The 26629-nt window shown below is 46.1% G+C and overlaps 2 protein-coding genes across 2 annotated transcripts in view; one reads left to right on the top strand and one right to left on the bottom strand.

The window, feature by feature from the left end:
* Positions 1 to 1042: 1042 nt before the first annotated feature.
* On the bottom strand, positions 1043 to 22929 carry WDR12 (WD repeat domain 12). Its single transcript, XM_069983288.1, has 13 exons — positions 22769 to 22929; positions 20101 to 20195; positions 17441 to 17535; positions 16844 to 16950; positions 16631 to 16746; positions 16050 to 16204; positions 14403 to 14448; positions 13481 to 13566; positions 13150 to 13290; positions 9312 to 9417; positions 8762 to 8894; positions 8427 to 8499; positions 1043 to 2417 (listed from the first exon to the last, which is right to left on the bottom strand). The coding sequence occupies exons 1-13, from the start codon at positions 22921 to 22923 to the stop codon at positions 2340 to 2342; spliced, it is 1386 nt and encodes a 461-aa protein (XP_069839389.1). The 5' UTR covers positions 22924 to 22929; the 3' UTR covers positions 1043 to 2339.
* Positions 22930 to 23310: 381 nt separating this feature from the next.
* The window catches only part of CARF (calcium responsive transcription factor), a 35505-nt gene continuing 32186 nt past the window's right edge, over positions 23311 to 26629 (top strand). The window contains exon 1 of the mRNA XM_069985247.1: positions 23311 to 23367. The gene's annotated coding sequence lies outside the window, so the exon portion shown is untranslated. The remainder of the gene's footprint in view (positions 23368 to 26629) is intronic.

Genomic DNA, 26629 nt, shown 5'->3' with positions numbered 1-26629 from the left:
AAATATCTCTGTACTTAAATGCTCTTTGTAAGGATACATTTTTGTTGCCCATGGAAAAGAGGTGGCCTGGACCTGGTGAGCAGGGAACAAACAACGCTTCCTCCTTTAAGTAAGCACAACTGATCATGCAGTAGTTCAGGAAGACAGAGGCAATTCAGCAGTTTCGGCTTAAGGATTACATTGAGCCTTTCTCTGGCCTCCATGCCCAAGAAAGGCTCAGTGTAATTCTCAAATTGAAACACCAACTAGCTCCCGGTTTTTGGTGGAACTGGGAGTCATCGAAACTGCAGTGGGAGGGTTGGCGGTCAGGAAAAGTGAGTGCAGCCTATTATTTCACTACAGCGCTAAACTTGGTCAGCAAAATATTTGCATCCTGCATGGCCCATGTGTAAACGCATTAAGGCCTTGTTCACACTAAATATATATATTTTAAACAATGGTCGTTGTTTAACCCCTATAGAATCCCAGCCACAGTGTATACACACTGCGGCCGCACAGAAAAGAAAACGGACATGTCTATTTCGTGTGGCCGCTATTTAGCAAACAGCGGCTGCACAAAATAGACTGGGCAGACAATGAAAAAGTATGGTTCCGGCCATACTTTACATTGTCTGCTATGGCTAATTGGAGTGCATGCACACCTGAATGTGCCTGTATTGCAATTAAGTTGAAGTGATGTTTAACATCTCAGACAGCGGCCGTTCTGACACAGCCATGTCGCAGAGCAGCTGCTGTTTTGCCATGTATAAACATGGCCTCGGTTTTAATTTTTTTCTATGTACTCATTCCTCATACAGTTCTGAAAACACTGGCTCTGAGATTTTAATCTTGGCACTTAAATGGTACAATGGAGACGATCGGCACACAATCTATCTGCCACTGGAAGCTCAGATATCCATGGAGATGACCACGCCAGGTCGGTAATATGTGTGACCCCAATTCATTCTGAACATGGATCGCACAAAGTAACGACCCCAGCATGGTCATCTCTTTGGATACCCAAACTTCAATCAGCAAAAGAGTACTTTGTGACAGGCAAACATTAGCGAGATTTTGTATTTATTTCCAAGAAAGTTCCAAGATCAGTAACATAATATTTATATAATCCCTGTATACTCAGATCAATAGCTTTGTCCTGTTAGAATTTGTAAAATGTCAAAAAAAAAAAACCCTGTAATCTGTATTTACAAAATTAAAGATTAAAAAAGATACTTAAACTGAGAACAAGTAAAATTAGTATACAGACACAGAATCCTGAAAAGCCAAATTGGTGGGCGATCTCCATGGACTCCCACTAATTTCCAAAACAAAATAAGGAAATCCATGGCATCAGAGTGTACACAACATGTAGTACTTTACTGCACATTTACATTAAAAAGACAACGATACCCTATCTTTTTTAACATGAGTTTACAATAAAGTTCTACATAGTTTCTACATTCTGCTGCCTTGGATTCTCTTTTTGGGCATTGTATACTTGTGGTTAGGTATTAAACCATACCTAGTTCAGCACAGGGGGGTTACAAGACAGCAATTCTTTTAGAACTCTAAACAAATGGGCAGGACCTATACAATCACATGCTAAGGAAACGGCACCAAGAAAAACAAATGGGCACAGTGCATAGGGCTTCTGCCCACTAGTCGTGGCCAGTGGAGGCATCAGCACCTAGACCCCTGCCGATCTAGACTTCAGACGTGTCCCTATGACACATCAGAAGTTTGTGGCATGGATAGTTAGCCTTCAGTTTTGGCAGCAAGAATATACTGTAATGTACTGCAGCAGAAGGGTGGGATTAAGGCACCAACACTATTTTATAGATAAAGATATAAGAATTTTCCAGCTTACAGTGTGAGAGTTTAATGCACAACCATTGTAAATGCAGATCATATTGCACCGTTTACATCCTTTATAATTGCTGCTATTCCCATCTTGGACTACTGGGAGACAGTTAAGGTGCGTTCACACTACAGAATCTGAGCAAGTAACTCGCCTCTCACACGCATCTCCGCCTATGCTTTAGACTCCATTCTATGCACATGCGGATTCCACCGTCCGTCCAAATCAGTCTGTGCATAGAATGGAATCTATGGCATGGGTTGAGATGTGCGCAAGCAGCGGGTGATCCGTCTTGATTCCATAGTGTAAACGCATCCGTAGATACAGAAGATAAATGGTGACAAGACAACTCAAGGCTGGGCCTGATATAATAAAAAAAAAGGCAAATACACATTATGTTTCTGTACAAATATACTATAGTATTTAAAAGGCCTGGTTCACCAAACAGCTTCATTTGCAATAGTACTTGCAGCAGCAACAAAAATCTGTTCAGTCCATGCTGTTATGCACCAACATCTGAAGGTGGCGCTGTGTATCTGTAGGAATACAATTTGTTGTCTGCTCCTCCACTAAGGATAAGCTGTAGAAAGAACGGGAAAAAAAATGGAATTAGGAATCATTCTACAGCAGAAGAAACTCTATAAATTAATTCAAATACAAACTATACAAATATTGCACCCTGCTGATCAACTACTGTTTATCAATAGTTTTTTTTTCCCTGAAATACCCCTTTAACCTCTTAAGGACCCATGACGTACCGGCACGTCATGGATCACTGTCACTTAAGGACCCATGACGTGCCGGTACGTCATCCCTTTAAACGGGCGCCGCGGCCGGCCGGGTCCCGATCGGGGGAGATAGCCTGCTATAATACATAGCAGGCCATCTCTCCCTGTCGGCATGGAGGGTTGTTAACCCCCCCCATGCCGACGATCGCCGCTATTGGCTGATAAGCCCATAGCGGCGATCGGAACCTTTCCGGGCCATCGGTGGCCCGATGACCCGGAAAAAAATGGCGGTCGGTGCTGTCCGAGGACGGCACCGACCGCCATTACTGTAAAAAGTAATGGTGGTCACGGTACCACCGTCCCGATCGCCGTGAACGGCGATCAAAGTCCCCACAAGTAATAAATACCTGCTCCGGACCCCTCAGCTAGGTAGCTGAGGGGTCCGGAGCAGGTATTTGTACATTACTCACCTGTCCCGGGGTCCTGATCGGCGTCTTCCGGGTTCCCGGCGTCCACTTCCTCTTGTTGGGACTTCGGCTTCTTCCGTGAGTCCCGATCGTCTCTTTCCGGCTCCAGCGTCGTCTATTTTCGTATTTTTCCGGCTCCAGCGTCGTCTATTTTCGGATCTTGCGCTCTGCTGCCCCCTAGCGGCTGATAAGTGTAATACACGTATCAGCCACTACAGGGATGTTCAGAATGTAGTAAAAAAAAAAAATTTTTTTCCCAATTTTTTTTTTTTCTATTTTCCGCACCCTATCGCCGCTGAGTGTTGATCAGCATCGCACGAAAGTGCGCTGCTAATCAGCAACTCCTCCTTTTTGGCGTAGGGTGTTTTTTTTTTATATCCTACTGCCACGGTCTGCTTATAAGTGCCGAACATAAGTGCGGCATTCATCAGCAACACCATTTTTGGCGTAGGTTTTTTTTGTATACTTACTGTAAAAAACACGTAAAAAAAACACTACATTACACCACACTACATTGAATAAAGTTTTACACTACACCACTACATACCCCATATACCAATCCCCATATAAAGATGGCCCCCAGGGTGTTTTCGGTGTCGGACGCATACATTATTATTGCCTCCGACACCGAAACAGCCAGTGAGGATGAATTGGGGGATCCTTCTTTCCTCCATTCATCCTCATCCTCCTCATCATCCAGTGACGTGTCTGGGAGTAGCGTAGCGTACGCTGCCCCCCAGACACGTCTTTTCCGCCAGTACCGTCCCAATAAGAGATGACGGTATGGCGTGAAATTCTACAAACTCTGTGAGAGTACCTCAGGGTACACTTACAGATTTAGGGTACGTGCACACTGCGGAATGGCGAAGGATAACCCTTCGTGCATTCCGCAGCTGGCACCCGCCGGCGGACTGATGCAGGGGCGCGTCTCCGCCTGTGTCATAGACTCTATCCTATGCATGGGCGGATTCCATTATCCGTCATTCCATCAACACGTTGGACGCAGAGCGGAATCCGCCCGTGCATAGAATGGAGTCTACGACACGGACGGAGACGTGCGCCTGCATCAGTCCGCCGGCGGGTGCCAACTGCGGAATGCACAAAGGGTTATCCTTCGCGATTCCGCAGTGTGCACGTACCCTTAGAGTGTATGAAGGAAGGGACACCCGAATCCAGCCGCCAGATGCCCCCTCCCCCCCCCATCCTCGGAGTTAGTGGGGAGATCGTCCGGGAACTGATCTTCCCACGGCTGGATAAAGGTCACCACCTGTACGGGGATAACTTTTATACCAGCACCCCCTCTTCCGGTCCCTCGCTGCCCGAGCTACTGTAGCTTGCGGCACGATCCGAACATATCAGAAGTAGTAATAGCGCCCTAATATTTAGCAGCCATGGAGCGGACCCAGCGCTTCTGGATATGAAGGACCCCGTATCGCACCAGGACAACATTTTCCAGGTGACGTCCCCCACACTGGAGAACAGGAGACCCCAGAAGAAGTGCAGAGTGTGGGGTAACAGGGGGATCAGGAAGGACAACATTTTCCAGTGTGACACCTGTCCTGATCCCCCCGGCCTCTGCATACTGGATCGCTCCAAGGCGCACTACACGTCATTGGGGTTCTACATTATCTAAATTCTGTCCCTTATTCCTATTTCAGGGGTCACGTTGATCCAGGGATTATTCTGATTGCCATTATGGAGTCGGGAAGGAATTTTTCCCTTGTGATGAGGCTACTGTCGTCTGCCTCACGAGGGGTTTTTGCCTTCCTCTGGATCAACACAGGTTGAATTTGATGGACACCTGTCATTTTCCAACCTTATAAACTAATAATTGGCCTAATACCCCCAAATAAATTAGAATTGTCCCTGTTCCCCAGCTAAATAGGTATGGCTGCCATTCCCATTAGAGGAGGCCATGATGCAATTACAAAGCCTCTGTGCGGCCAGGACAGTAGAAACCCCCCACAAGTGACCCCATTCTGGAAACTACACCCCATAAGGAATCTAACAAGTGGGGCAGCGGGTATATGGCCCCCTGGTGACGGCCACATTTGGGACGTGAAAATGAAAAAAATGGTATTTTTTATTTTCACGGCACATGTCCTACACATGTGCCCATCACTAGTGGGGTCCATATGCTCACTGCACCCCTTGTTAGATTCCTTATGGGGTGTAGTTTCCAGAATGGGGTCACTTGTCGGGGGTTTCTACTGTTCTGGCAGCACAGGAGCTTTGTAATTGCGACATGGCCTCCATCCCCCATTCCAGCCTCTAAATGGCGCTCTGTCCTTTTGGTGACTTGCCCTGTGCCCATATGGCAAATTATGTCCACATGTGGGGTATTTTCGTACTCAGGGGAAACTACCCTACACGTTTTGTGTTCATTTTCTTTTTTAACCCCTTGTGGAAATGGAAAAAAATCAAGGCTAGACCAACATTTAGTGTAATTTTTTTAAAATTTTTACTCTAAATCATTGATCTTGTCTTGATTTTTTCATTTTCACAAGGGGTTAAAAGATAAAAAAAAACACAATGTGTAGAGCAATTTCCCCTGAGTACGGAAATACCCCACATGTGGACATAAAGCGCCATGCGGGTGCAGGGTAAGCCTCCAAAGGGAAGGTGCGCCATTTGGTTTTTGAAGGCTGGATTTGGATGGAATGGATTTCGAGGGGCCATGTTGCATTCAAAAGGCCCCTGTGTTGCCAAGACAGTTAAACCCCCCACAAGTGACCCTATTATGGAAACTACACCCCTCAAGGAATGTAACAAGGGGTGTAGTCAGCATATGGACCCCACTGGTGACGGGCACAAATGTGGAACAATGTGGCGTGAAAATGAAATATTAAATTTTTTACACTATAATGTTGGTCTAGCCTTGAATTTATCATTTTCACAAGGGGTTAAAAGAGAAAAAAACACACAAAATGTGTAGAGCAATTTCCCCCGAGTCCGTAAATACCCCACATGTGGACATAAAGCGCCATGTGGGTGCAGGGCAAGCCTCCGAAGGGAAGGAGCGCCATTTGGATTTTAGAGGTTGGATTTGGCTAGAATGGATGATGAACGCCATGTCGCATTTACAGAGCCCTTGTGCTGCCAAAACACTGTAAACCCCCCACAAGTGACCCCATTCTGGAAACTACACCCCTCAAGGAATCTAACAAGGGGTGCAGTGAGGATATGGACCCCTGGATGACGGGCACATTTGTGCCATGAAAGTGAAAAAATGAAAATTTTCACTTTCACGTCACATTTTTCCACATTTGTGCCCGTCACCAGTGGGGTCCATATGCTCACTGCACCCCTTGTTAGATTCCTTGAGGGGTGTAGTTTCCAGAATGGGGTCACTTGTGGGGGGTTTCCAGTGTCTTGGCAGCACGAGGGCTCTGTAAATGCGACATGGCCCTTGAAATCCATTCCAGTGAAATCCAGCTTCCAAAAGCCAATTGGCGCTCCTTCCCTTTGGAGGCTCGTCCTGCGCCCGCTTGGCACTTTATGTCCACATGTGGGGTATTTCCGTACTCGGGAGAAACTGTGCTACATGTTTTGTGTTTTTTTTTTTCCTTTTATCCCTTTGTGAAAATGAAAAATTGAAGGCTAGAACAACATTTTAGTGTAAAAAATACTTTAGTCTTTTTTCAAGCCATATTGTTTGGAAAATCTGTGAAGCACCTGTGGGGTCCAGATGCTCACCGCACCCCTTGTTACATTCCTTGAGGGGTGTAGTTTTCTAAATGGTGTCCCTTTAGGGGTGTTTTTTAGGTTTTGGCACCCCAGAGCCTCTGCCAACCTGAAGTGGTACAGTCAAAAATGACCAAAAATAACGGAGCCATTGAAATTCACTAGGCGCTCCCTTATATCTGAGGCTTGTGGTTGCGTCAAATAGCGCAATAGGGCCACATATGGGGTATTTCTATAAACTGCAGAAATGGGGCAATCAATATTGGGGTGCATTTCTCTGGTAATAGGTTTATAATTATGAAAAATATTGGATTACAATAAAATCTCTGCACAGAAAATTAAAATTTTCAAATTTCTTACACACTTAGCTTTCATTTCTGTGACTCCCCTAAAGGGTTAAAAAACTTTCTGGATGTGCTTTTGCAGAGTTTAGGGGGTGCAGTTTCTGAAATGGGGTGCTTCGTGAGGCTTTCTAACACACAGTCCCCTCAAATACACTTTAAACCTGAACAGTTCCCTAAAAATATCTGATTTTGAAATTTTACTGAAAATTTGGAAATTTGCTGCTAATGTTTTAAGCTTCCTATTGTCTAAAAAAAATGAAATATAGTTTAATAAATGCCGCCAACATAAAGTAGACATGTTGCTAATGCTATTTAATATATAATTTATGTGGTATAACCATTTTCTGTATAAGCAGAAAAGTTTTAAAGTTGGAAAAATGCATTTTTTCACAATTTTTCACGCTATTTTGGGTTTTTTCATAAAGATTCGTTATAAGTATCGACTCCAATTTACAAGAAATGTGAAGTACAATATGTCACGAGAAAACAATCTCAGAATCAGCCGGATAGGTAAAAGCATCCCGAAGTTATTAATGAATAAAGTGACACTGGTCAAATTCATAAAATTTGCTCCGGTCCTTAAGGCCATTTCAGGCTCTGTCCTTAAGGGGTTAAAGCGTAACTGTCATTTCAGGGTAATTTTTCTGAAAACAATAAATATCTGTAGTACAAGCGATTTTAAGAAACTCTGTAATGTACTATTATGTACTAAAAGAGTTTCCTTCTGTACTGAAAAAGCAATCTCCCAGCCTCCCCCCCCTCATCAATTGAAGCAGGATTTCTGTCTCCATTATGTGGCTATGGAGAGGGGAGGGGCTGTTAGGAGTGACTGAGCACGGAGGATTTCTGCACAGCACAACACCCTGCAATCTTCTCTCAGTAAGTTCATAGATAAGCACTGACCTTTCTGACACCTGAATTTAGCGTTTTAGGTGCCCAGAGAGTCTACAAACAGCTGACCTTCATGTCACCTCTTCCTGCTCCCTCATCTCCCTCGGCCCCTCCCCCCTTCATAGGCTTACAATGGAGAGAGCAGAGCCCGTCTTCACTGGCTTCTCTGTAATGAAGACGTGTTTGCCTGATAATGCACAGATAAGAAGTCAGGGGGGGAGGCTGGGAAATTGCTTCTTGAGTACAGAAGGAGGCTTTTTTGGCTGATGAAACCTATTACAGAGTTTCTTAAAATCGCTTATACTACTGATTTCTGCAATAACAGCTTTAAGGCTGGAAGCAAGGAGTGGATGCAAAAAGAAGAAAACATGACAGCAAGACTGATGCTTCTCTCCATTGTATCCACTCCTGGTATGGCTCAAAAAGCAGACTAAACAAGTAAAGAAAAGTGCATGTGCCGTGTTATGGTGCTTACCCCATGTTCTGTCCAGTCCACACTTAAAACTTTATCGTCATGTGCAGCAAGATCATAAAGAGGAGCTTTACAACTGAGAAGTGAGCAGAAAGAACAGCACTGCTAAATACCATGGTATAAAGGGTATACTGTGAACAAGCAATTGTATAGATATATGGGGGGGATTTATCAAACTGGTGTAAAGTAGAATTGGTTTAGTTGCCCCTAGCAACCAGATTCCACTTTTTATTTTTCAAAGAACCTGTGAGGAATGAAAAGTGGAATCTTATTGGTTGCTAGGGGAAATTAAGACAATTCTACTTTACACCATAGGATATGACTTCATGGACTCATACCTCCTGGTGTCCCAGAGCTTCACAATCCTATCAAGAGATCCAGAGACAAGTTGCTCCTCATTGGTGGGTGACCATTTCACTGTTGTTACCCAGCCTGTGTGAGAAGTTAAGGAGAGCAGAACCAGGGATCCATCTGTCGAGAAAAGCAAAATCCATAATGTCTCTTACCTTAATGATTAACATTGCTTAATTTTGTTATCTCTTGAACCTTTAAGTGCCATTTAGGGTATAAACCCACACACCGTATATGCAGCGTATTTACTGCTGCGATACGCAGCAAATACGCAACAAATACGCAGCAGATTAGATCTAAATAACTGAACACAGCATCAAATCAAAACCATCAAATCTGCTGCGTATTTGTTGCATATCTGCTGCGTATATGGTGTGTTGGTTTGTACCCTTAACAAAACTTTCAGATGTCCCAGAGACACGTCAAAAGCTTTGTTTATTAAGACAAGCTGGAACAAGTCCAAGGGATGCTGGGCCAGCAGAAGAACAAGATGTCACTGTCCCCTCTAATTGTCATTTCATTGGAAGGAGTGCTCACCTTTAGTTCTTGGATCCCATAAGCGGATATGTCTGTCTGTACTACCAGATGCCAGTCGTTTGCACAGTGGCGAGTAGGAGATAGAGTTAAATACCTTGCTTCCAGTCTGGTGGATAACAAAAGAATGAATGCATGACATATAATAATAGCTGACAATATATATAACCCAATGAGATGACCACACAATATACAAGCACACCAAACACCTTAGCAGATGGGGATGTTATTTTAACCCTACAGCATGATATAAAATTCTCCGGCATGATATGGCTCAAAACGTAGTCTGAGATCACACTGTACAATGGTCAGCCAATATCTGGAATAATCCAGCGCTGTGGAACACAAATATTTATTTATAATTTATATATTATCATATATGGGGTTACTGAAAGGTTTATTAAGCAATTGCTGTACATCTATCTTATATTATCCTTCTCCTCCCTGTCCTGTGCTGTCTGTATGACAAGTAGATGCAGCAGTAGCCTCCTCCCTGTCCTGTCTGTATGACAAGTAGATGCAGCAGTAGCCTCCTCCCTGTCCTGTCTGTATGACAAGTAGATGCAGCAGTAGCCTCCTCCCTGTCCTGTGCTGTCTGTATGACAAGTAGATGCAGCAGTAGCCTCCTCCCTGTCCTGTGCTGCCTGAATGACAAGTAGATGCAGCAGTAGCCTCCTCCCTGTCCTGTGCTGTCTGTATGACAAGTAGATGCAGCAGTAGCCTCCTCCCTGTCCTGTCTGTATGACAAGTAGATGCAGCAGGAGCCTCCTCCCTGTCCTGTGCTGTCTGTATGACCCGTAGATGCAGCAGTAGCCTCCTCCCTGTCCTGTGCTGTCTGTATGACAAGTAGATGCAGCAGTAGCCTCCTCCCTGTCCTGTGCTGCCTGTATGACAAGTAGATGCAGCAGTAGCCTCCTCACTGTCCTGTGCTGCCTGTATGACAAGTAGATGCAGCAGTAGCCTCCTCCCTGTCCTGTCTGTATGACAAGTAGATGCAGCAGTAGCCTCCTCCCTGTCCTGTCTGTATGACAAGTAGATGCAGCAGTAGCCTCCTCCCTGTCCTGTCTGTATGACAAGTAGATGCAGCAGTAGCCTCCTCCCTGTCCTGTCTGTATGACAAGTAGATGCAGCAGTAGCCTCCTCCCTGTCCTGTGCTGTCTGTATGACAAGTAGATGCAGCAGTAGCCTCCTCCCCATCCTGTGCTGTCTGTATGACAAGTAGATGCAGCAGTAGCCTCCTCCCTGTCCTGTCTGTATGACAAGTAGATGCAGCAGTAGCCTCCTCCCTGTCCTGTGCTGTCTGTATGACAAGTAGATGCAGCAGTAGCCTCCTCCCCCTCCTGTGCTGTCTGTATGACAAGTAGATGCAGCAGTAGCCTCCTCCCCCTCCTGTGCTGCCTGTATGACAAGTAGATGCAGCAGTAGCCTCCTCCCTGTCCTGTCTGTATGACAAGTAGATGCAGCAGGAGCCTCCTCCCTGTCCTGTGCTGTCTGTATGACAAGTAGATGCAGCAGTAGCCTCCTCCCTGTCCTGTGCTGTCTGTATGACAAGTAGATGCAGCAGTAGCCTCCTCCCCATCCTGTGCTGTCTGTATGACAAGTAGATGCAGCAGTAGCCTCCTCCCTGTCCTGTGCTGCCTGTATGACAAGTAGATGCAGCAGTAGCCTCCTCCCTGTCCTGTGCTGCCTGTATGACAAGTAGATGCAGCAGTAGCCTCCTCCCTGTCCTGTGCTGTCTGTATGACAAGTAGATGCAGCAGTAGCCTCCTCCCTGTCCTGTCTGTATGACAAGTAGATGCAGCAGTAGCCTCCTCCCTGTCCTGTGCTGTCTGTATGACAAGTAGATGCAGCAGTAGCCTCCTCCCTGTCCTGTGCTGTCTGTATGACAAGTAGAAGCAGCAGTAGCCTCCTCCCTGTCCTGTGCTGTCTGTATGACAAGTAGATGCAGCAGTAGCCTCCTCCCTGTCCTGTGCTGTCTGTATGACAAGTAGATGCAGCAGTAGCCTCCTCCCTGTCCTGTGCTGCCTGTATGACAAGTAGATGCAGCAGTAGCCTCCTCCCTGTCCTGTGCTGCCTGTATGACAAGTAGATGCAGCAGTAGCCTCCTCCCTGTCCTGTGCTGCCTGTATGACAAGTAGATGCAGCAGTAGCCTCCTCCCTGTCCTGTGCTGCCTGTATGACAAGTAGATGCAGCAGTAGCCTCCTCCCTGTCCTGTGCTGTCTGTATGACAAGTAGATGCAGCAGTAGCCTCCTCCCTGTCCTGTGCTGCCTGTATGACAAGTAGATGCAGCAGTAGCCTCCTCCCTGTCCTGTCTGTATGACAAGTAGATGCAGCAGTAGCCTCCTCCCTGTCCTGTCTGTATGACAAGTAGATGCAGCAGTAGCCTCCTCCCTGTCCTGTGCTGTCTGTATGACAAGTAGATGCAGCAGTAGCCTCCTCCCTGTCCTGTGCTGCCTGTATGACAAGTAGATGCAGCAGTAGCCTCCTCCCTGTCCTGTGCTGTCTGTATGACAAGTAGATGCAGCAGTAGCCTCCTCCCTGTCCTGTGCTGTCTGTATGACAAGTAGATGCAGCAGTAGCCTCCTCCCTGTCCTGTCTGTATGACAAGTAGATGCAGCAGTAGCCTCCTCCCTGTCCTGTGCTGCCTGTATGACAAGTAGATGCAGCAGTAGCCTCCTCCCTGTCCTGTCTGTATGACAAGTAGATGCAGCAGTAGCCTCCTCCCTGTCCTGTGCTGCCTGTATGACAAGTAGATGCAGCAGTAGCCTCCTCCCTGTCCTGTGCTGTCTGTATGTCAAGTAGATGCAGCAGTAGCCTCCTCCCTGTCCTGTGCTGTCTGTATGACAAGTAGATGCAGCAGTAGCCTCCTCCCTGTCCTGTGCTGTCTGTATGACAAGTAGATGCAGCAGTAGCCTCCTCCCCCTCCTGTGCTGCCTGTATGACAAGTAGATGCAGCAGTAGCCTCCTCCCTGTCCTGTCTGTATGACAAGTAGATGCAGCAGTATCCTCCTCCCTGTCCTGTGCTGTCTGTATGACAAGTAGATGCAGCAGTAGCCTCCTCCCTGTCCTGTGCTGTGCTGTCTGTATGACAAGTAGATGCAGCAGTAGCCTCCTCCCCCTCCTGTGCTGCCTGTATGACAAGTAGATGCAGCAGTAGCCTCCTCCCTGTCCTGTCTGTATGACAAGTAGATGCAGCAGTATCCTCCTCCCTGTCCTGTGCTGTCTGTATGACAAGTAGATGCAGCAGTAGCCTCCTCCCTGTCCTGTCTGTATGACAAGTAGATGCAGCAGTATCCTCCTCCCTGTCCTGTGCTGTCTGTATGACAAGTAGATGCAGCAGTAGCCTCCTCCCTGTCCTGTCCTGTGCTGCCTGAATGACAAGTAGATGCAGCAGTAGCCTCCTCCCCCTCCTGTGCTGTCTGTATGACAAGTAGATGCAGCAGTAGCCTCCTCCCTGTCCTGTCCTGTGCTGCCTGAATGACAAGTAGATGCAGCTGTAGCCTCCTCCCTGTCCTGTGCTGCCTGTATGACAAGTAGATGCAGCAGTAGCCTCCTCACTGTCACTGTGGTGTCCAATACTTTAATGGTGTGTTCCAGGAATATGTAAAAGTGACAAACAGTCACTTTTTTTTTTTTTTTTTTTCAAAAGCAGCAATGGAACTGAGCTGCAACACCCTACCCAAACCAAGGACTGAAAAGCTGCTGTTTCTGAAAGAAAATAGCCATAATTTTCCGGAATCTGTAAGAACTGTGAATATGCACAGCGGTGCAAAGATAACGGCGGCGTGTCAAGTCATTTCAAAGCATAAAAACACTGTACGATGTTATGCAGATCTTACCAAAGTGGTTTTAACTTCCCCTGCTTCAACGTCCCACACTTTGATAGTGTGATCCCACGATGCACTGCAAACTTCATCTGCATCAGACCACAGCACTGATGAAATGGCTTCATTATGTCCAGAGAGAGTAAGAACTGGGGTCTAAAATCAGATAGGATATCCTCAGTAAATCTTTACTTGCAGCTTTGTTATGTGCCTCCACTTGTCATACCCAGTCCCCAGTTCTTAGCATGCACCACACTGAGTATTCACACTACATTTTACTGTTTATCAGCTTCAATATTATCATTCAGAAAACCAATGCTTGGGCCTCCGCCTCATGTAAACTTACTCTGGTTAATCCAAGCTGCTCGGTTTTCTGTTTCTTTCTTGGGCGGTTTGATTTGTCTTCAACTTCATCTTCTTCATCTGTGGGCACTGCAATATCACAAACTTTACAACTCTGGTTCTGACCATTAGGTATTTTGTATTTTTTTTTTTTTTACACTTTATCCCTTCCTAAAGGCATCATTTTTTGTTGCTGTAAAAAAAAAAAAAAAAGCACTATTTTTTCCCACTTATATAGTGCATTGACCATCACTAGTAGAACAGTGCCATCTGTTTCATTCCAGAACAGCTGCAGTCATACATTTCATTACTGTAAATTAGTCATGTGGTCACCAGGCTGACCCACAGAAAATCAGTGTCTAATATGTCAAAGGTCAGCTGACTTCCTGTGAACTACAGGATGACATAATTACCTATCAGATTCTTTCTAAATAATCACTTATCCCCCTCCTCCCTACCCAGATTTGTATGAGGATGCTGATTTTCCTGCTCTATGGGATCAAGATATATACTAGTTATATGCCTCTTCTGAAGCGGTGTTCACATTGCGGTTTTTCTTGGCAATTTGGGCAAAATTGCAGCAATTGTTGTATTTTGCACAAATCATAGTAAAAACCAACCAGAAATATTGTGAACCTAGCCTTGGAAGTGGAATAATCTTATTTTCACAAGTGCACAGTATCAGTTCTCAGATTGCCAGTCCCTTTCCAGTATATAATGTGCCTTTAAAGTTATCCAGCGCTACAAAACATGGCCACTTTTCCCCCTATTGTTGTCTCCAGTTCAGGTGCAGTTTGCAATTAAGCTCCATTTACTTCAATGGAACAGTAGGGGGAAAGTGGCCATGTTTTTGTAGCGCTGGATAACCCCTTTAACATAGATTTACAGCTAAAACCCAAATAAATGATCCAGTGCTTATGACTTACCCGCAGACCAGATCTTCAGCATCTTGTCCCATGATCCACTGCAAAACTAAATGACACAAAGGGTTATGTTAAATCACTGACAAGAATATTGTTTTAATCATCTTAAATATTAAGCATAAAGACATATAAGGGCTAAAGGTGTTGTTGGGGACATTTGCATATAAAAGACAGACTTGTTAGTCCTGCTCCCCATCACCACCATTCTGATGGAGCTTGGTCCTGCTGTGCAGCATTTCGGTCTTGACGGAGTTATCTGCTCAGCCAATCCTGTTTAACTGCCCCCACAGCCGGTAACTGGCTGAGCGAGACTCTGTCAGAAAGGTGGTGGTGGGAGAGCAGGACTGGTGAGTGCAACTGGGTTTTTTAGTATTACCCAAGCACATTTGCAAATAAAATCCAAAAAAATATTTTTGAATAAAACTATTAGTTTAACTTACTATTAGTGTTATTACTAATAGTACTGGCTTCAGCATGCTTTCTGCGCAATTCACCCCTGACAGGATATTCAAATAGAATGAACTACACAGTGTGGTATTGTCTCAAGCTCCCCAGCTCAACATATCTTCTGCGGTCTTACAGGACTTGGCTGGATCTTGTCTGAGTTCTAGCCCATCCCCCGAGTGATGTCATTAATTCTGACCAGCCCTTCCAGGCTACATCACCAACTCCCTTTTATACACATAAATATTTTTATTGGGACATTTAGGGAAGAAGGTGTGTTTACATCATGCCAAAGGCAGACAGGGGATGATACATCAGCTTTTGCTGTGAGGAGGAATGCAGCAGCTCTCGGTAGGGAACTGACAGGAGTGCTGTGGGAGGCGAGTAGGCAGGGTGGGAGGGCTGTGAAGAAGAGCTCAGGGAAAATACATTCTGGGAGTTGTAGTAGCGCTTAAAGCGACTCTGTACCCACAATCTGTCCTCCCCAAACCACTTGTACCGTCTGATAGCTGCTTTTAATCAAAGATCTGTCCTGGGGTCCGTTCGGCAGGTGATGCAGTTATTGTCCTAAAAAAATACTTTTAAACTTGAAGTCCGTGCCAAACGGGAGTATCTGTGATCTGACTTTGCACAACCTCTCCGTCCCTCCTCCCCACCCTCCTCATCATTAGGAATGCTCCAGGCAGATTGTCTCCTATTCCCCACCTGTGTCAGCCCGGCATATGGGCTGGATTGTTAAGGACCTGTGCAATGTTCAGCATGGAGAAAATGTTTCAGTGGCATTCCTAATGATGAAGAGGGTGGGGAGGAGGGACGGTGCAAAGTTAGGGCACAGATACTCCTGTTTGGCATGGGGCTACAAGTTTAAAAGTATCTTTTAGGACAATAACTGCATCACCTGCCGAAAGGACCCCAGGACAGATCTTGTATTAAAAGCAGCTATCCGAAGGTACAAGTGGTTTAGAGGGGGGGGGGGCAGATTGTGGGTACAGAGTCGCTTTAACAGGGAAGTTGTAACAGGACACGGTAAGGGAGAGAATTACAGACACACAAAATAAATGGGGTTACAACTGGAACACAAAGGTAAATGATGCCAAGTGCTTCTGCAGCATTACATGTTTTTACCTGACATCAGAATACTCCTTTAAGTTCTTTGCATTTACAACAAATCATTGCTACATGAAAAGAATCAATATAATGACTCACTTTACTCCCTGAGCCATCCACAGCTATAGAGTCCACACTGCCAGCATGTCCTCTGCAACAATGAAGAGCCTTTACTTTATTCTTCTCAGCATTCCACTCCCAAAGAAGAATAGTCTGGTCCATTGATGCACTCAGCAGCAAACAGGACAGGCTGTCTAGGGAGAAGAACAGTTCACGAACATCATAATTGTTAAAAAGACCCCTAGGTCCATCTAGTCTGCCCTCATACTGAAGCTTTCTAAGACAGAAAAGGGAAATAATATGTTTATCCCAAGCAGGTGTACATTCAGCTACTGTGGATTTACCAACCACACCTGCTGGAAGTTTGTTTCTCTTGGTTCTCCTGATTTACCCCGAACTAACCTCAGATTGTGTCCCCTTGTTCTTGTGTGTGTTAAGTGTTTTTTTTTTTTTATTACTAAAAAAACTTTCCTCCTGAACCTTTTATATTATGCTTAAAAGGTAGAGGTCCTGCCTCTCTTTCCTCATTCTAAGGTGCATTACCAGCTTACATGTACATAAATCTAAGTGTAAAAGTTCTATGATTACAGGCAGAAAATAGAAGGAAATATGATAGTTACCTTTCTTCACCCAGGCAACATCTTTGACAACTTCAGTATGGCCAGCAATAGTCATCAGTGGCTTCCCCTCCACAGACCAGATTCTACATGTTTTGTCATAAGAACCAGTTAAAGTCCTAAGCACAAAATGTAAAAAAAAAGCTGCAGATTAATTATTAGGTGACAAAGAAGATGGCAAAGTAAAGACGTCAACCAAAACGGAGCTTGCCGCACCATTCTTCACTTCCAGCTATGGAGCTGACCCAGTCATCATGAAGCATGCATTCTTCGGGTTGGGGGGCTGTAATCTTCTCAACATATTCAATTTCAACCACTTCTTCCTATAAATACCAATAGGGAGACAATATCAAATTTATATACAATAAACATTTATATTATTGAACTGATGTAATTATTCCAAAACTTCTGTCACTATAGGGTTTGTAAGTCACCAAAATAACCCTACCGAATATTATAATATCATTCAGGGGAGTATTCATTTATACAGAGGATAGGGCTCTTCATGACACCAAACTTAGAAAGCAATAAAGGAGTTATTCTCTGAACGCTTGAGAAATCCACAAGACTCCTGTATAGCAGATACCTCAGTATGGTCTGAACAAATGCAACCTTATGTGCTAATAATAATATAAACGCATTACTACAAAAAGTCTTCATGCTGCCCCAGTACATGATATATATCAACATATGTCCAGGTCATGTGATGATCAGCCAAGTGCACCAGGGGGATCAAACATGTCATACATCTTCTCCATACGCCAAACCCCCCTATAGATGTCAGCCAGGTATAAATAAAGCGGGATCACCTACAGTTGATATGCCTTCCATTTCCATGTGTTTAATAAGCGGCAGCCGAAGGAACTGGCTCCTGACCAGGAAGTCAAACTCCACGTGAGAGTGTTCATCTGCAGAGAAGAAAATAGAAGTGGCGCATATATATTTATATATACATATACATACACACACACATACATATACACACACGTCATGAAGAAACTGGGTCAAAGATACTCAGCTACTGAGTGCTGCAAGTGTTGGATACTTGTAAAAACATTTGTTCGGCTGACATTTACCTTTTCTTTGTGAAAATCTATTATAATTGAGAAAAATACAGAACAATACAGAGGCATCCGTAATACCCCTAAGAACTTAGCAAATAGATTGGTGAGGGAGATGAAGATGACAGACAGCTTTGTTTCCCGATTCCTCCATCCACACACAGGCCTGTCAGTGTGTGCATGTGTCCTAATGGAGGGGTAGAAAGCCACTGCCAGAAAGCTCCAGTTGTGGCTTACCTCCCCAAGGGTAAAAAGGATCAGGCAGTTAAAATCCAATATCAAGAGGCTCTGGCCCTGTACTGTACACAGACACCTATGACCGCTCAGGCTTTTTGAGCAAGGTCACAGGTGCAAATCATAGAAAGTCTGGCAGGCTGTGGCCATGTTCTTTTCCACCCCACTTTGCCCACTTGTCACAAGTGGTGAGTGTGGCGTAAATCAGCCAAAAGCTGCACTTTTTTGTACAACTAAGAAATGATTTGCAACTTGATTATGCCGAAAACATGGTCGAAGTTCTTACCCTGGAGGGTATGTACACACGGAGGAATAAGTGAGGAATTGAACAGGAAAGTATTCTGCTTGAATTTCTTTGCCTCTTCAGCACTGGCAGAATAGGAGCGATATTTGAGCAGAATGCAAGCCGTATTGACTTCTGTAGGATTCCTCTAGCGGAATTCACGGCAGAAAATTCTGCCGTGTAAACAACAGAGCGAAAATCCCATTGAACACAATGGGACATTGCTCTGTTCATATTTTATGTAAGAAAAATCAAGCTGAAATTAAAGTGACTCTGTACCCACAATCTGACCCCTCCAAACCACTTGTACCTTCGGATAGCTGCTTTTAATCCAAGATCTGTCCTGGGGTCCGTTCGGCAGGTGATGCAGTTATTGTCATAAAAATAACTTTTAACCCAGCAGCGCTGTGTCTAACGGCCAGGGCTTACATTTGTATATGCATTAGGCTGGCACCACCCCTCTGTCCCTCCTCCCCGCCCTCCTCATCTTTAGGAATACTCCAGGCAGATTGCTCCCTATTCCCCACCTGTTTGTATAATGAACATGGGCTGGATCGTTAATATACCTGTGCAAAGCTCAGACAGCAGTAAATGTTGAGCATAGCCAGCCTAATGCATACACAAATGTAAGCCCCGGGCGTTAGACACAGCGCTGCCGGATTAAAAGTTATTTTTATGACAATAACTGCATCCCCTGCCGAACGGACCCCAGGACAGATCTTGGATTAAAAGCAGCTATCCGAAGGTACAAGTGGTTTGGGGGGGGGACAGATTGTGGTTACAGAGTCGCTTTAAGAGCAGATTCTGCTCCCAACTCCTCACCTATTCCTCAGTGTGCACATACCCTAAGAGCCAGTTCACACCGAGGAATCAGCGCAGAATGTTTTCCGTGCTGGTGGAATTCCATGCTAATTCATTTTTCATTTAATCAAATTCATTCATTTTTCCAATTCCTCCCTGAATTTCTGCAATAAAAAAAAATTCTAGAGCAGAAACTCACTGCTCAATTTATTTTGATGGGATTCCGCCATGGATTCTGCCCTAAGAATTGACATGTGAATTTTGGCAGAAAATTCCACTGTGTGAACTGCACAGTGCAAATTCCATTGAACTCAATGGAATTTGGCTCTGCACTATATTTTTCGAGCTGAATTTTCAGTGGGGAAATCAGTGCTGATTCATCAATGTGCACATAGGTTGTCCGGCGATAAAAAATTATTCACAGAATAACACACATTACAAAGTTATACAACTTTGTAATGTATGTTATGTCTGTGAATGGCCCCCTTCCCCGTGTCCCACCACCCCCACCCGTGTACCCGGAAGTGTGGTGCGCTATACATTACCTCTCACGTGCCGACCACGGTCTCCGATCGTCAGCAGTGACGTCTTCTTCGTGAGTCCGGCGGATCTTCCCGAGTGCCGGCCGCCCTCTGCAGCGTCATCCGAAGCTCAGCCGCGATTGGCTGAGCATAACTGTGCTCAGCCAATCGCGGCTGAGCAGCTGATGACGTGGCCGCGTCATCAGCCGCTCAGCCGCGATTGGCTGAGCACAGTTATGCTCAGCCAATCGCGGCTGAGCTTCAGATGACGCTGCAGAGGGTTGCCGGCACTCGGGAAGATCCGCCGGACTCACGAAGAAGACGTCACTGCTGACGATCGGAGACCGTGGACGACACGACATGCGGTGAGTATAATGCACCACACTTCCGGGTCTAGCGTGGGTGGGGGGAAACACGGGGAAAGGGGCCATTCACAGACATAACATACATTACAAAGTTGTATAACTTTGTAATGTGTGTTATTCTGTGAATAATTTTTTATCGCCGGACAACCCCTTTAAAGTCCTGAACCCTTTTAATACACAACATAAGTAGCCCACTGCCCAGACATACCGTTCTTGGTTTCGAGCACCTTGTTGATGATATTGCTGAGATCTGTAATTTCAGATGGAGCCGGAATGGAAAAGGGAACATCATCGATCTCATACCTGAAATGAAAGGTGACATGTCACTGAATGATTGTCCTACCTGTTCTTATATGTCCTACCTCACTGCAAATATAATAGCATGGAACCTGTCATCACCTCCTTGCTACCTAAGCCACAAGCATCAGGGTGTCCCACCTCAGTCACTGACTGGCTGAGCAGACAATGCCACGTGCTGACCCCAAATGCAGAAAGTGCTGGGCACCGCGCCAACACAGTAGCAATGAAAGGGGGTATATTTATTAGCTTTTTTATCTCCCCCTTCCCAAATCTGGCTAAGCCCAATCCCCCAACGTAAGCTGCGTCTCCTCACACTGAGCTGTGGAGTGTGGCCGCACAGTGACAGGCACCTTTTAAAGGGGTATTCCCAGCACAAATATTTATGGCATTCTCTGATTACTCTGGTGTATCTATTTTGGAAAAATAACTTTAAAGAGGACCTGTGACAGGCTCCTGACCCCCCGTTAGAGCCCCCTATACTCACGTGATCCCGCCGGGTCCCGCTTCTGAAGATGGTCGGGTCACGGAGATATCGGCGCCCGAAGCGCGAGCTCCTCAGATGAGTCCAACGCTCATAGAGAATGACAGGAGAGTCCAGTGCTCCGTCATTCTCTATGAGCGCTGGACTCATCTGAGGAGCGCGCGCGCCGGGCTTCGGGCGCCGATGTCTCCGTGACCCGACCATCTCCAGAAGCGGGACCACGTGAGTATAGGGGGCTCTAACGGGGGGTCGGGAGCCTGTCACCCCGGCACGGGGGGTGACAGGTTCCCTTTAAAGGAATTATCCAGCATTTTGTAAGGATACACCGTCAATATTAGATCAACCAATGGAATTCTACTTCCAACATCCTCCACAGCCAGACTTGTACTCGCCACACTGTATCCCATGCTTTCCAATTCATGTCCACAGGACAAGATGTAACCCCTTGCACTGCTGCACAGTGTCTGCAATGAACTTCTTTATCTCTCTTTGTCCCCATTAGGATACTAGAAGCTTTATATTACACCTCAGATCCCTGCTACTGCAGCACCATGGCGGCTGTATATTACACCTCAGATCCCTGCCACTGCAGCATCATGGCGGCTGTATATTACACCTCAGATCCCTGCAACTGCAGCACCATGGCGGCTGTATATTACACCTCAGATCCTTGCCACTGCAGCACCATGGCGGCTGTATATTACACCTCAGATCCCTGCCACTGCAGCACCATGGCGGCTGTATATTACACCTCAGATCCCTGCCACTGCAGCATCATGGCGGCTGTATATTACACCTCAGATCCCTGCAACTGCAGCACCATGGCGGCTGTATATTACACCTCAGATCCTTGCCACTGCAGCACCATGGCGGCTGTATATTACACCTCAGATCCCTGCCACTGCAGCACCATGGCGGCTGTATATTACACCTCAGATCCCTGCCACTGCAGCATCATGGCAGCTGTATATTACACCTCAGATCCCTGCAACTGCAGCACCATGGCGGCTGTATATTACACCTCAGATCCCTGCCACTGCAGCACCATGGCGGCTGTATATTACACCTCAGATCCCTGCCACTGCAGCACCATGATGGCTGTATATTACACCTCAGATCCCTACCACTGCAGCACCATGGCAGCTGTATATTACACCTCAGATCCCTACCACTGCAGCATCATGGCGGCTGTATATTACACCTCAGATCCCTGCCACTGCAGCATCATGGCGGCTGTATATTACACCTCAGATCCCTGCCACTGCAGCATCATGGCGGCTGTATATTACACCTCAGATCCCTGCCACTGCAGCATCATGGCGGCTGTATATTACACCTCAGATCCCTGCCACTGCAGCACCATGGCGGCTGTATATTACACCTCAGATCCCTGCCACTGCAGCACCATGATGGCTGTATGTTACACCTCAGATCCCTGCCACTGCAGCATCATGGTGGCTGTATATTACACCTCAGATCCCTGCCACTGCAGCACCATGGCGGCTGTATATTACACCTCAGATCCCTGCCACTGCAGCACCATGATGGCTGTATATTACACCTCAGATCCCTGCCACTGCCGCACCATGGCGGCTGTATATTACACCTCAGATCCCTGCCACTGCAGCACCATGATGGCTGTATATTACACCTCAGATCCCTGCCACTGCAGCATCATGGCGGCTGCATATTACAGCTGCCACCCATGCCATCTGCACCCAGGACATGATTATGCCTCCAGGGAAGGATCTGAAGGCTGTAATGAGAGCAGCAACCATTGTCACACATGGGTAGGGGGATGGGCTGGTAACAGACCTGGACACTTGTGATATAAAGGATCATTGGGGCAAAGATTTTTCTAGATTCAATCACATTGGGCGACACAACAGTCAGCTCTCCCTAAGTGGCTGATAACAGGGAGCACCAGACTATATGGCGGCTGCACACTGTACCGGGGAGCAGGATCGGGCCCGATCAGTATACAGAGGCTCTGGCTGATAACAGGGAGCACCAGACTATATGGCGGCTGCACACTGTACCGGGGAGCAGGATCGGGCCCGATCAGTATACAGTATAGCTCACACACCGTACTCACCTCTTATTCCTGGTGAAGAACCGTGCCTGGAGCTGCGCCATGGCGGACACTGCGGACACTACACAGCACGCTCCCACAGGCTCAGCAGCCGGCGCACACTGACCACGTGTTACACACAGCAGGCCGGCTAGCCGAGCGCCGATCAGCCGATCCATTCATCCGGTCTGCCCTTAAAGGGGCAGTGCTCACATAAACCAACCACTTATTCCGTGTGTACGCAGCAGTGGTTTTCCACAGTACATGCTTCTACTCTGCTTATACTACAATTACATCTACAATAAATATAGGCATCTTCCTTCTCTTTACATGCTGCCTATGCTCATAGACACAATAAATATAATTATTTTAGCTTAAATAATCATTTTACGTCTTTATTTTTGGACAGATTTTGAAGTCAGAATTATCTGCAATGTCAGTTTTAAATACGAATCGTTCTCCGGTGCGTTCCAGCTCAATTTCCGGAACGCTTCCTAAGTACCCAGTTGCGTTCCACGGGTCCTACGGAAGCCGCGAAGGCCTAAGGAGGGCACGCTTGTGTCGGTGTACGCATGCGCGGGTGTCCTGGTCTCCATGGTGGTGCCTGTGAAAGCCAAGACGAGGTTGAGTAGACTCGTTTTGAATTTTCTGTCCTTTGGTGGCTGGGTCCCACCCCTCCCCCCTTATAGAGCTGTGTGCTGGGCAGGGAGCGGGCTTGTGCTCCGGTGGAGCGGTGTGGTGACCCGGGGAGGGTGGCGGAGCGGCGCCCTGCCTCATTAGCTTATTGTTTAGCCGTCTTCTAATATGGCGGTGCTGAGTGATAGGTGGCGCATATGTAACATTGCCATGTAGCCGCAGTCACTATAGATGTATGGCGGCGCTGAGCCTTGCTGTTATTGGCAGCTAGTATCGCTGTCCGGGATGGGGACAGTGCGCTGTGCTAGGGCTGAGATGCCATTGACGTGAATGTGACTGTAATGAATGGCTGTGGCTGAGACTATCCTGCTGCCTGTGGTGGTGTCACTGGAGGGGGGGAGAGTCTCCATTCATCTTATACATCTGCCACAGTGCCCTCCAGCTGCTGCACAACTACAATTCCCATGTAGCCCCAGCCTAATGGTGCTTTTAGACAGAACGATTATTGTTCAAATTTGCGCAATAACGATCGGATTCGAACGATAATCGTCCGTGTAAATGCTGCGAACGAACAAGCGACGAGCGAGAAATTGTTCGTTTTGATCTTTCAACATGTTCTTAAATTGTCGTTCGTTGTTCGCAAAAAATTCGCAGATCGTTCCGTCTAAACAGTCGTTCACCGATATCACCTATGTGTGAGGCTGAAGCGATCGCAAAACGATTTTTCCGTACGATGTATTGTTCCGTCTAAATGCTGATCGTTATAAAAAACAGTTCATTTAAAATCGTTAATTGTGCAATCAGGCGAATTATCACTCCGTGTAAGGGTACAAACCCACACACCGTATACGCAACAAATACTCAGCAGATTTGATGGTTTTGATTTGATGCTGTGTTCAGTTATGGTACTTTTACACGGGATGATTGATCGTTCGTTTTTGCACGATAACTGTCAAATTCGACCGATAATCGTACGTGTAAACGCAGCGAACGATCAAACGACGAGTAAAAAATCGTTCATTTTGATCTTTCAACATGTTCACAAATCATCGTAGATCGTTCGCAAAAAATTCGCAGATTGTTCAGTGTAAACATTCTCTCAACGATTTCCCCTATGTGTGAGATAGGCTTAAAGGATCGCAAAACGATCGCATAGCGAATTTTCCGTACGATGTATCGTTCCGTCTAAACGCTGATCGTTATAAAAAAAACATTGTTCATTCAAAATTGTTAATCGTGCGATCGGGCGAATTATCGCACTGTGTAAAAGTACCATTATTTAGATCTAATCTGCTGCGTATTTGCTGCGTGTTTGCTGCGTATCGCAGCAGTAAATACGCTGCGTATACAATGTGTGGGTTTATACCCTAAAAGCACCATAAGGGCCTGTGTGGGCATGTATTGCCCAGGTGTTCTTTTACTGATTACAGTCATATACTGAAAATTCTTCTTTTCCTAATCTGTTTCTATTTTCTGACTATTTTTTTTCCAGTTTTTGTACATGAAACAGCTCAGCTTTTAACAGCATTTAGTCACCTGCTTTACAGCCATTCTCATAGACCTAGACGACAATAGACAGAGCGTGTCCCCTTGAGATGATTGTGAAACATCACGGAGCGTACTCTGTAAATAGTTTATTCTACATGGAGCTGCTATTGTCTTGTATTGATGCTATCTATCTACAGGTGTCACATGTCGCTGTAATGCTGTACAGATCACTTTACAGCAGCCTCCTCTTATCACTACAGATACAACAGGAAGTCTCGACTTAGTTTTAGCTGTAGAGTTGAGAATGAAAACTGCGAGATTTTAGGATTATTTATATAATATAATGTTATAATAAATATATATATATATATATATATATATATATATATATGAAAGAAAAATTGAAAATTAAAAAAAAATCACTAAATTTAAAGGGGTTGTCCGGCGAAAAAAATTATTCACAGAATAACACACATTACAAAGTTATACAACTTTGTAATGTATGTTATGTCTGTGAATGGCCCCCTTCCCCGTGTCCCACCACCCCCACCCGTGTACCCGGAAGTGTGGTGCGCTATACATTACCTGTCACGTGCCGACCACGGTCTCCGATCCTCAGCAGTGACGTCTTCTTCGGGAGGCCAGCGGATCTTCCCGAGTGCTGGCCGCCCTCTGCAGCGTCATCCGAAGCTCAGCCGCGATTGGCTGAGCATAACTGTGCTCAGCCAATCGCGGCTGAGCAGCTGATGACGTGGCCGCGTCATCAGCCGCTCAGCCGCGATTGGCTGAGCATAACTGTGCTCAGCCAATCGCGGCTGAGCGGCTGATGACGCGGCCACGTCATCAGCTGCTCAGCCGCGATTGGCTGAGCACAGTTATGCTCAGCCAATCGCGGCTGAGCTTCGGATGACGCTGCAGAGGGCGGCCGGCACTCGGGAAGATCCGCCGAACTTACGAAGAAGACGTCACTGCTGACGATCGGAGACCGTGGACGACACGACATGCGGTGAGTATAATGCACCACACTTCCGGGTCTAGCGTGGGTGGGGGGAAACACGGGGAAGGGGGCCATTCACAGACATAACATACATTACAAAGTTGTATAACTTTTTAATGTGTGTTATTCTGTGAATAATTTTTTTCGCCGGACAACCCCTTTAAAAATGTTTAAAATAAAAAAAACCCCATAATTTAAACAGTAAGTTATGTTCTGACACATTCCAGTTAAAGATTTAAAGCTAAACTGCACATGACCAGCCCAGCTGAGTGTGAATGCGTTCTGTAGAAAGCCACTGTCAGATTGCTCTGGCAGTTTATTTCCTTAAAAAGGAAGATATTCAACATGCTTAAAGGGGTTGTCCGGTGCAAAAAAAATTATTCACAGAATATCACACATTACAAAGTTATACAACTTTGTAATGTATGTTATGTCTGTGAATGGCCCCCTCCCCGTGTCCCACTACCCCCACCTGTGTACCCGGAAGTATGGTGCGCTATACATTACCTGTCACGTGCCGACCACGGTTTCCGATCCTCAGCAGTGACGTCTTCTTCGGGCGGCCGGCGGATCTTCCAGAGTGCCGGCCGCCCTCTGCAGTGTCATCCGAAGCTCAGCCGCGATTGGCTGAGCATAACTGAGCTCAGCCAATCGCGGCTGAGCGGCTGATGACGCGGCCACGTCATCAGCTGCGATTGGCTGAGCACAGTTATGCTCAGCCAATCGCGGCTGAGCTTCGGATGACACTGCAGAGGGCGGCCGGC

Source organism: Dendropsophus ebraccatus, chromosome 9 (assembly GCF_027789765.1).
Source record: "Dendropsophus ebraccatus isolate aDenEbr1 chromosome 9, aDenEbr1.pat, whole genome shotgun sequence".
Classification (NCBI taxonomy): Eukaryota; Metazoa; Chordata; class Amphibia; order Anura; family Hylidae; genus Dendropsophus; species Dendropsophus ebraccatus.
Note: the sequence above shows the minus strand (reverse complement) of the source record. Positions and strands in the feature narration are given on the sequence as shown.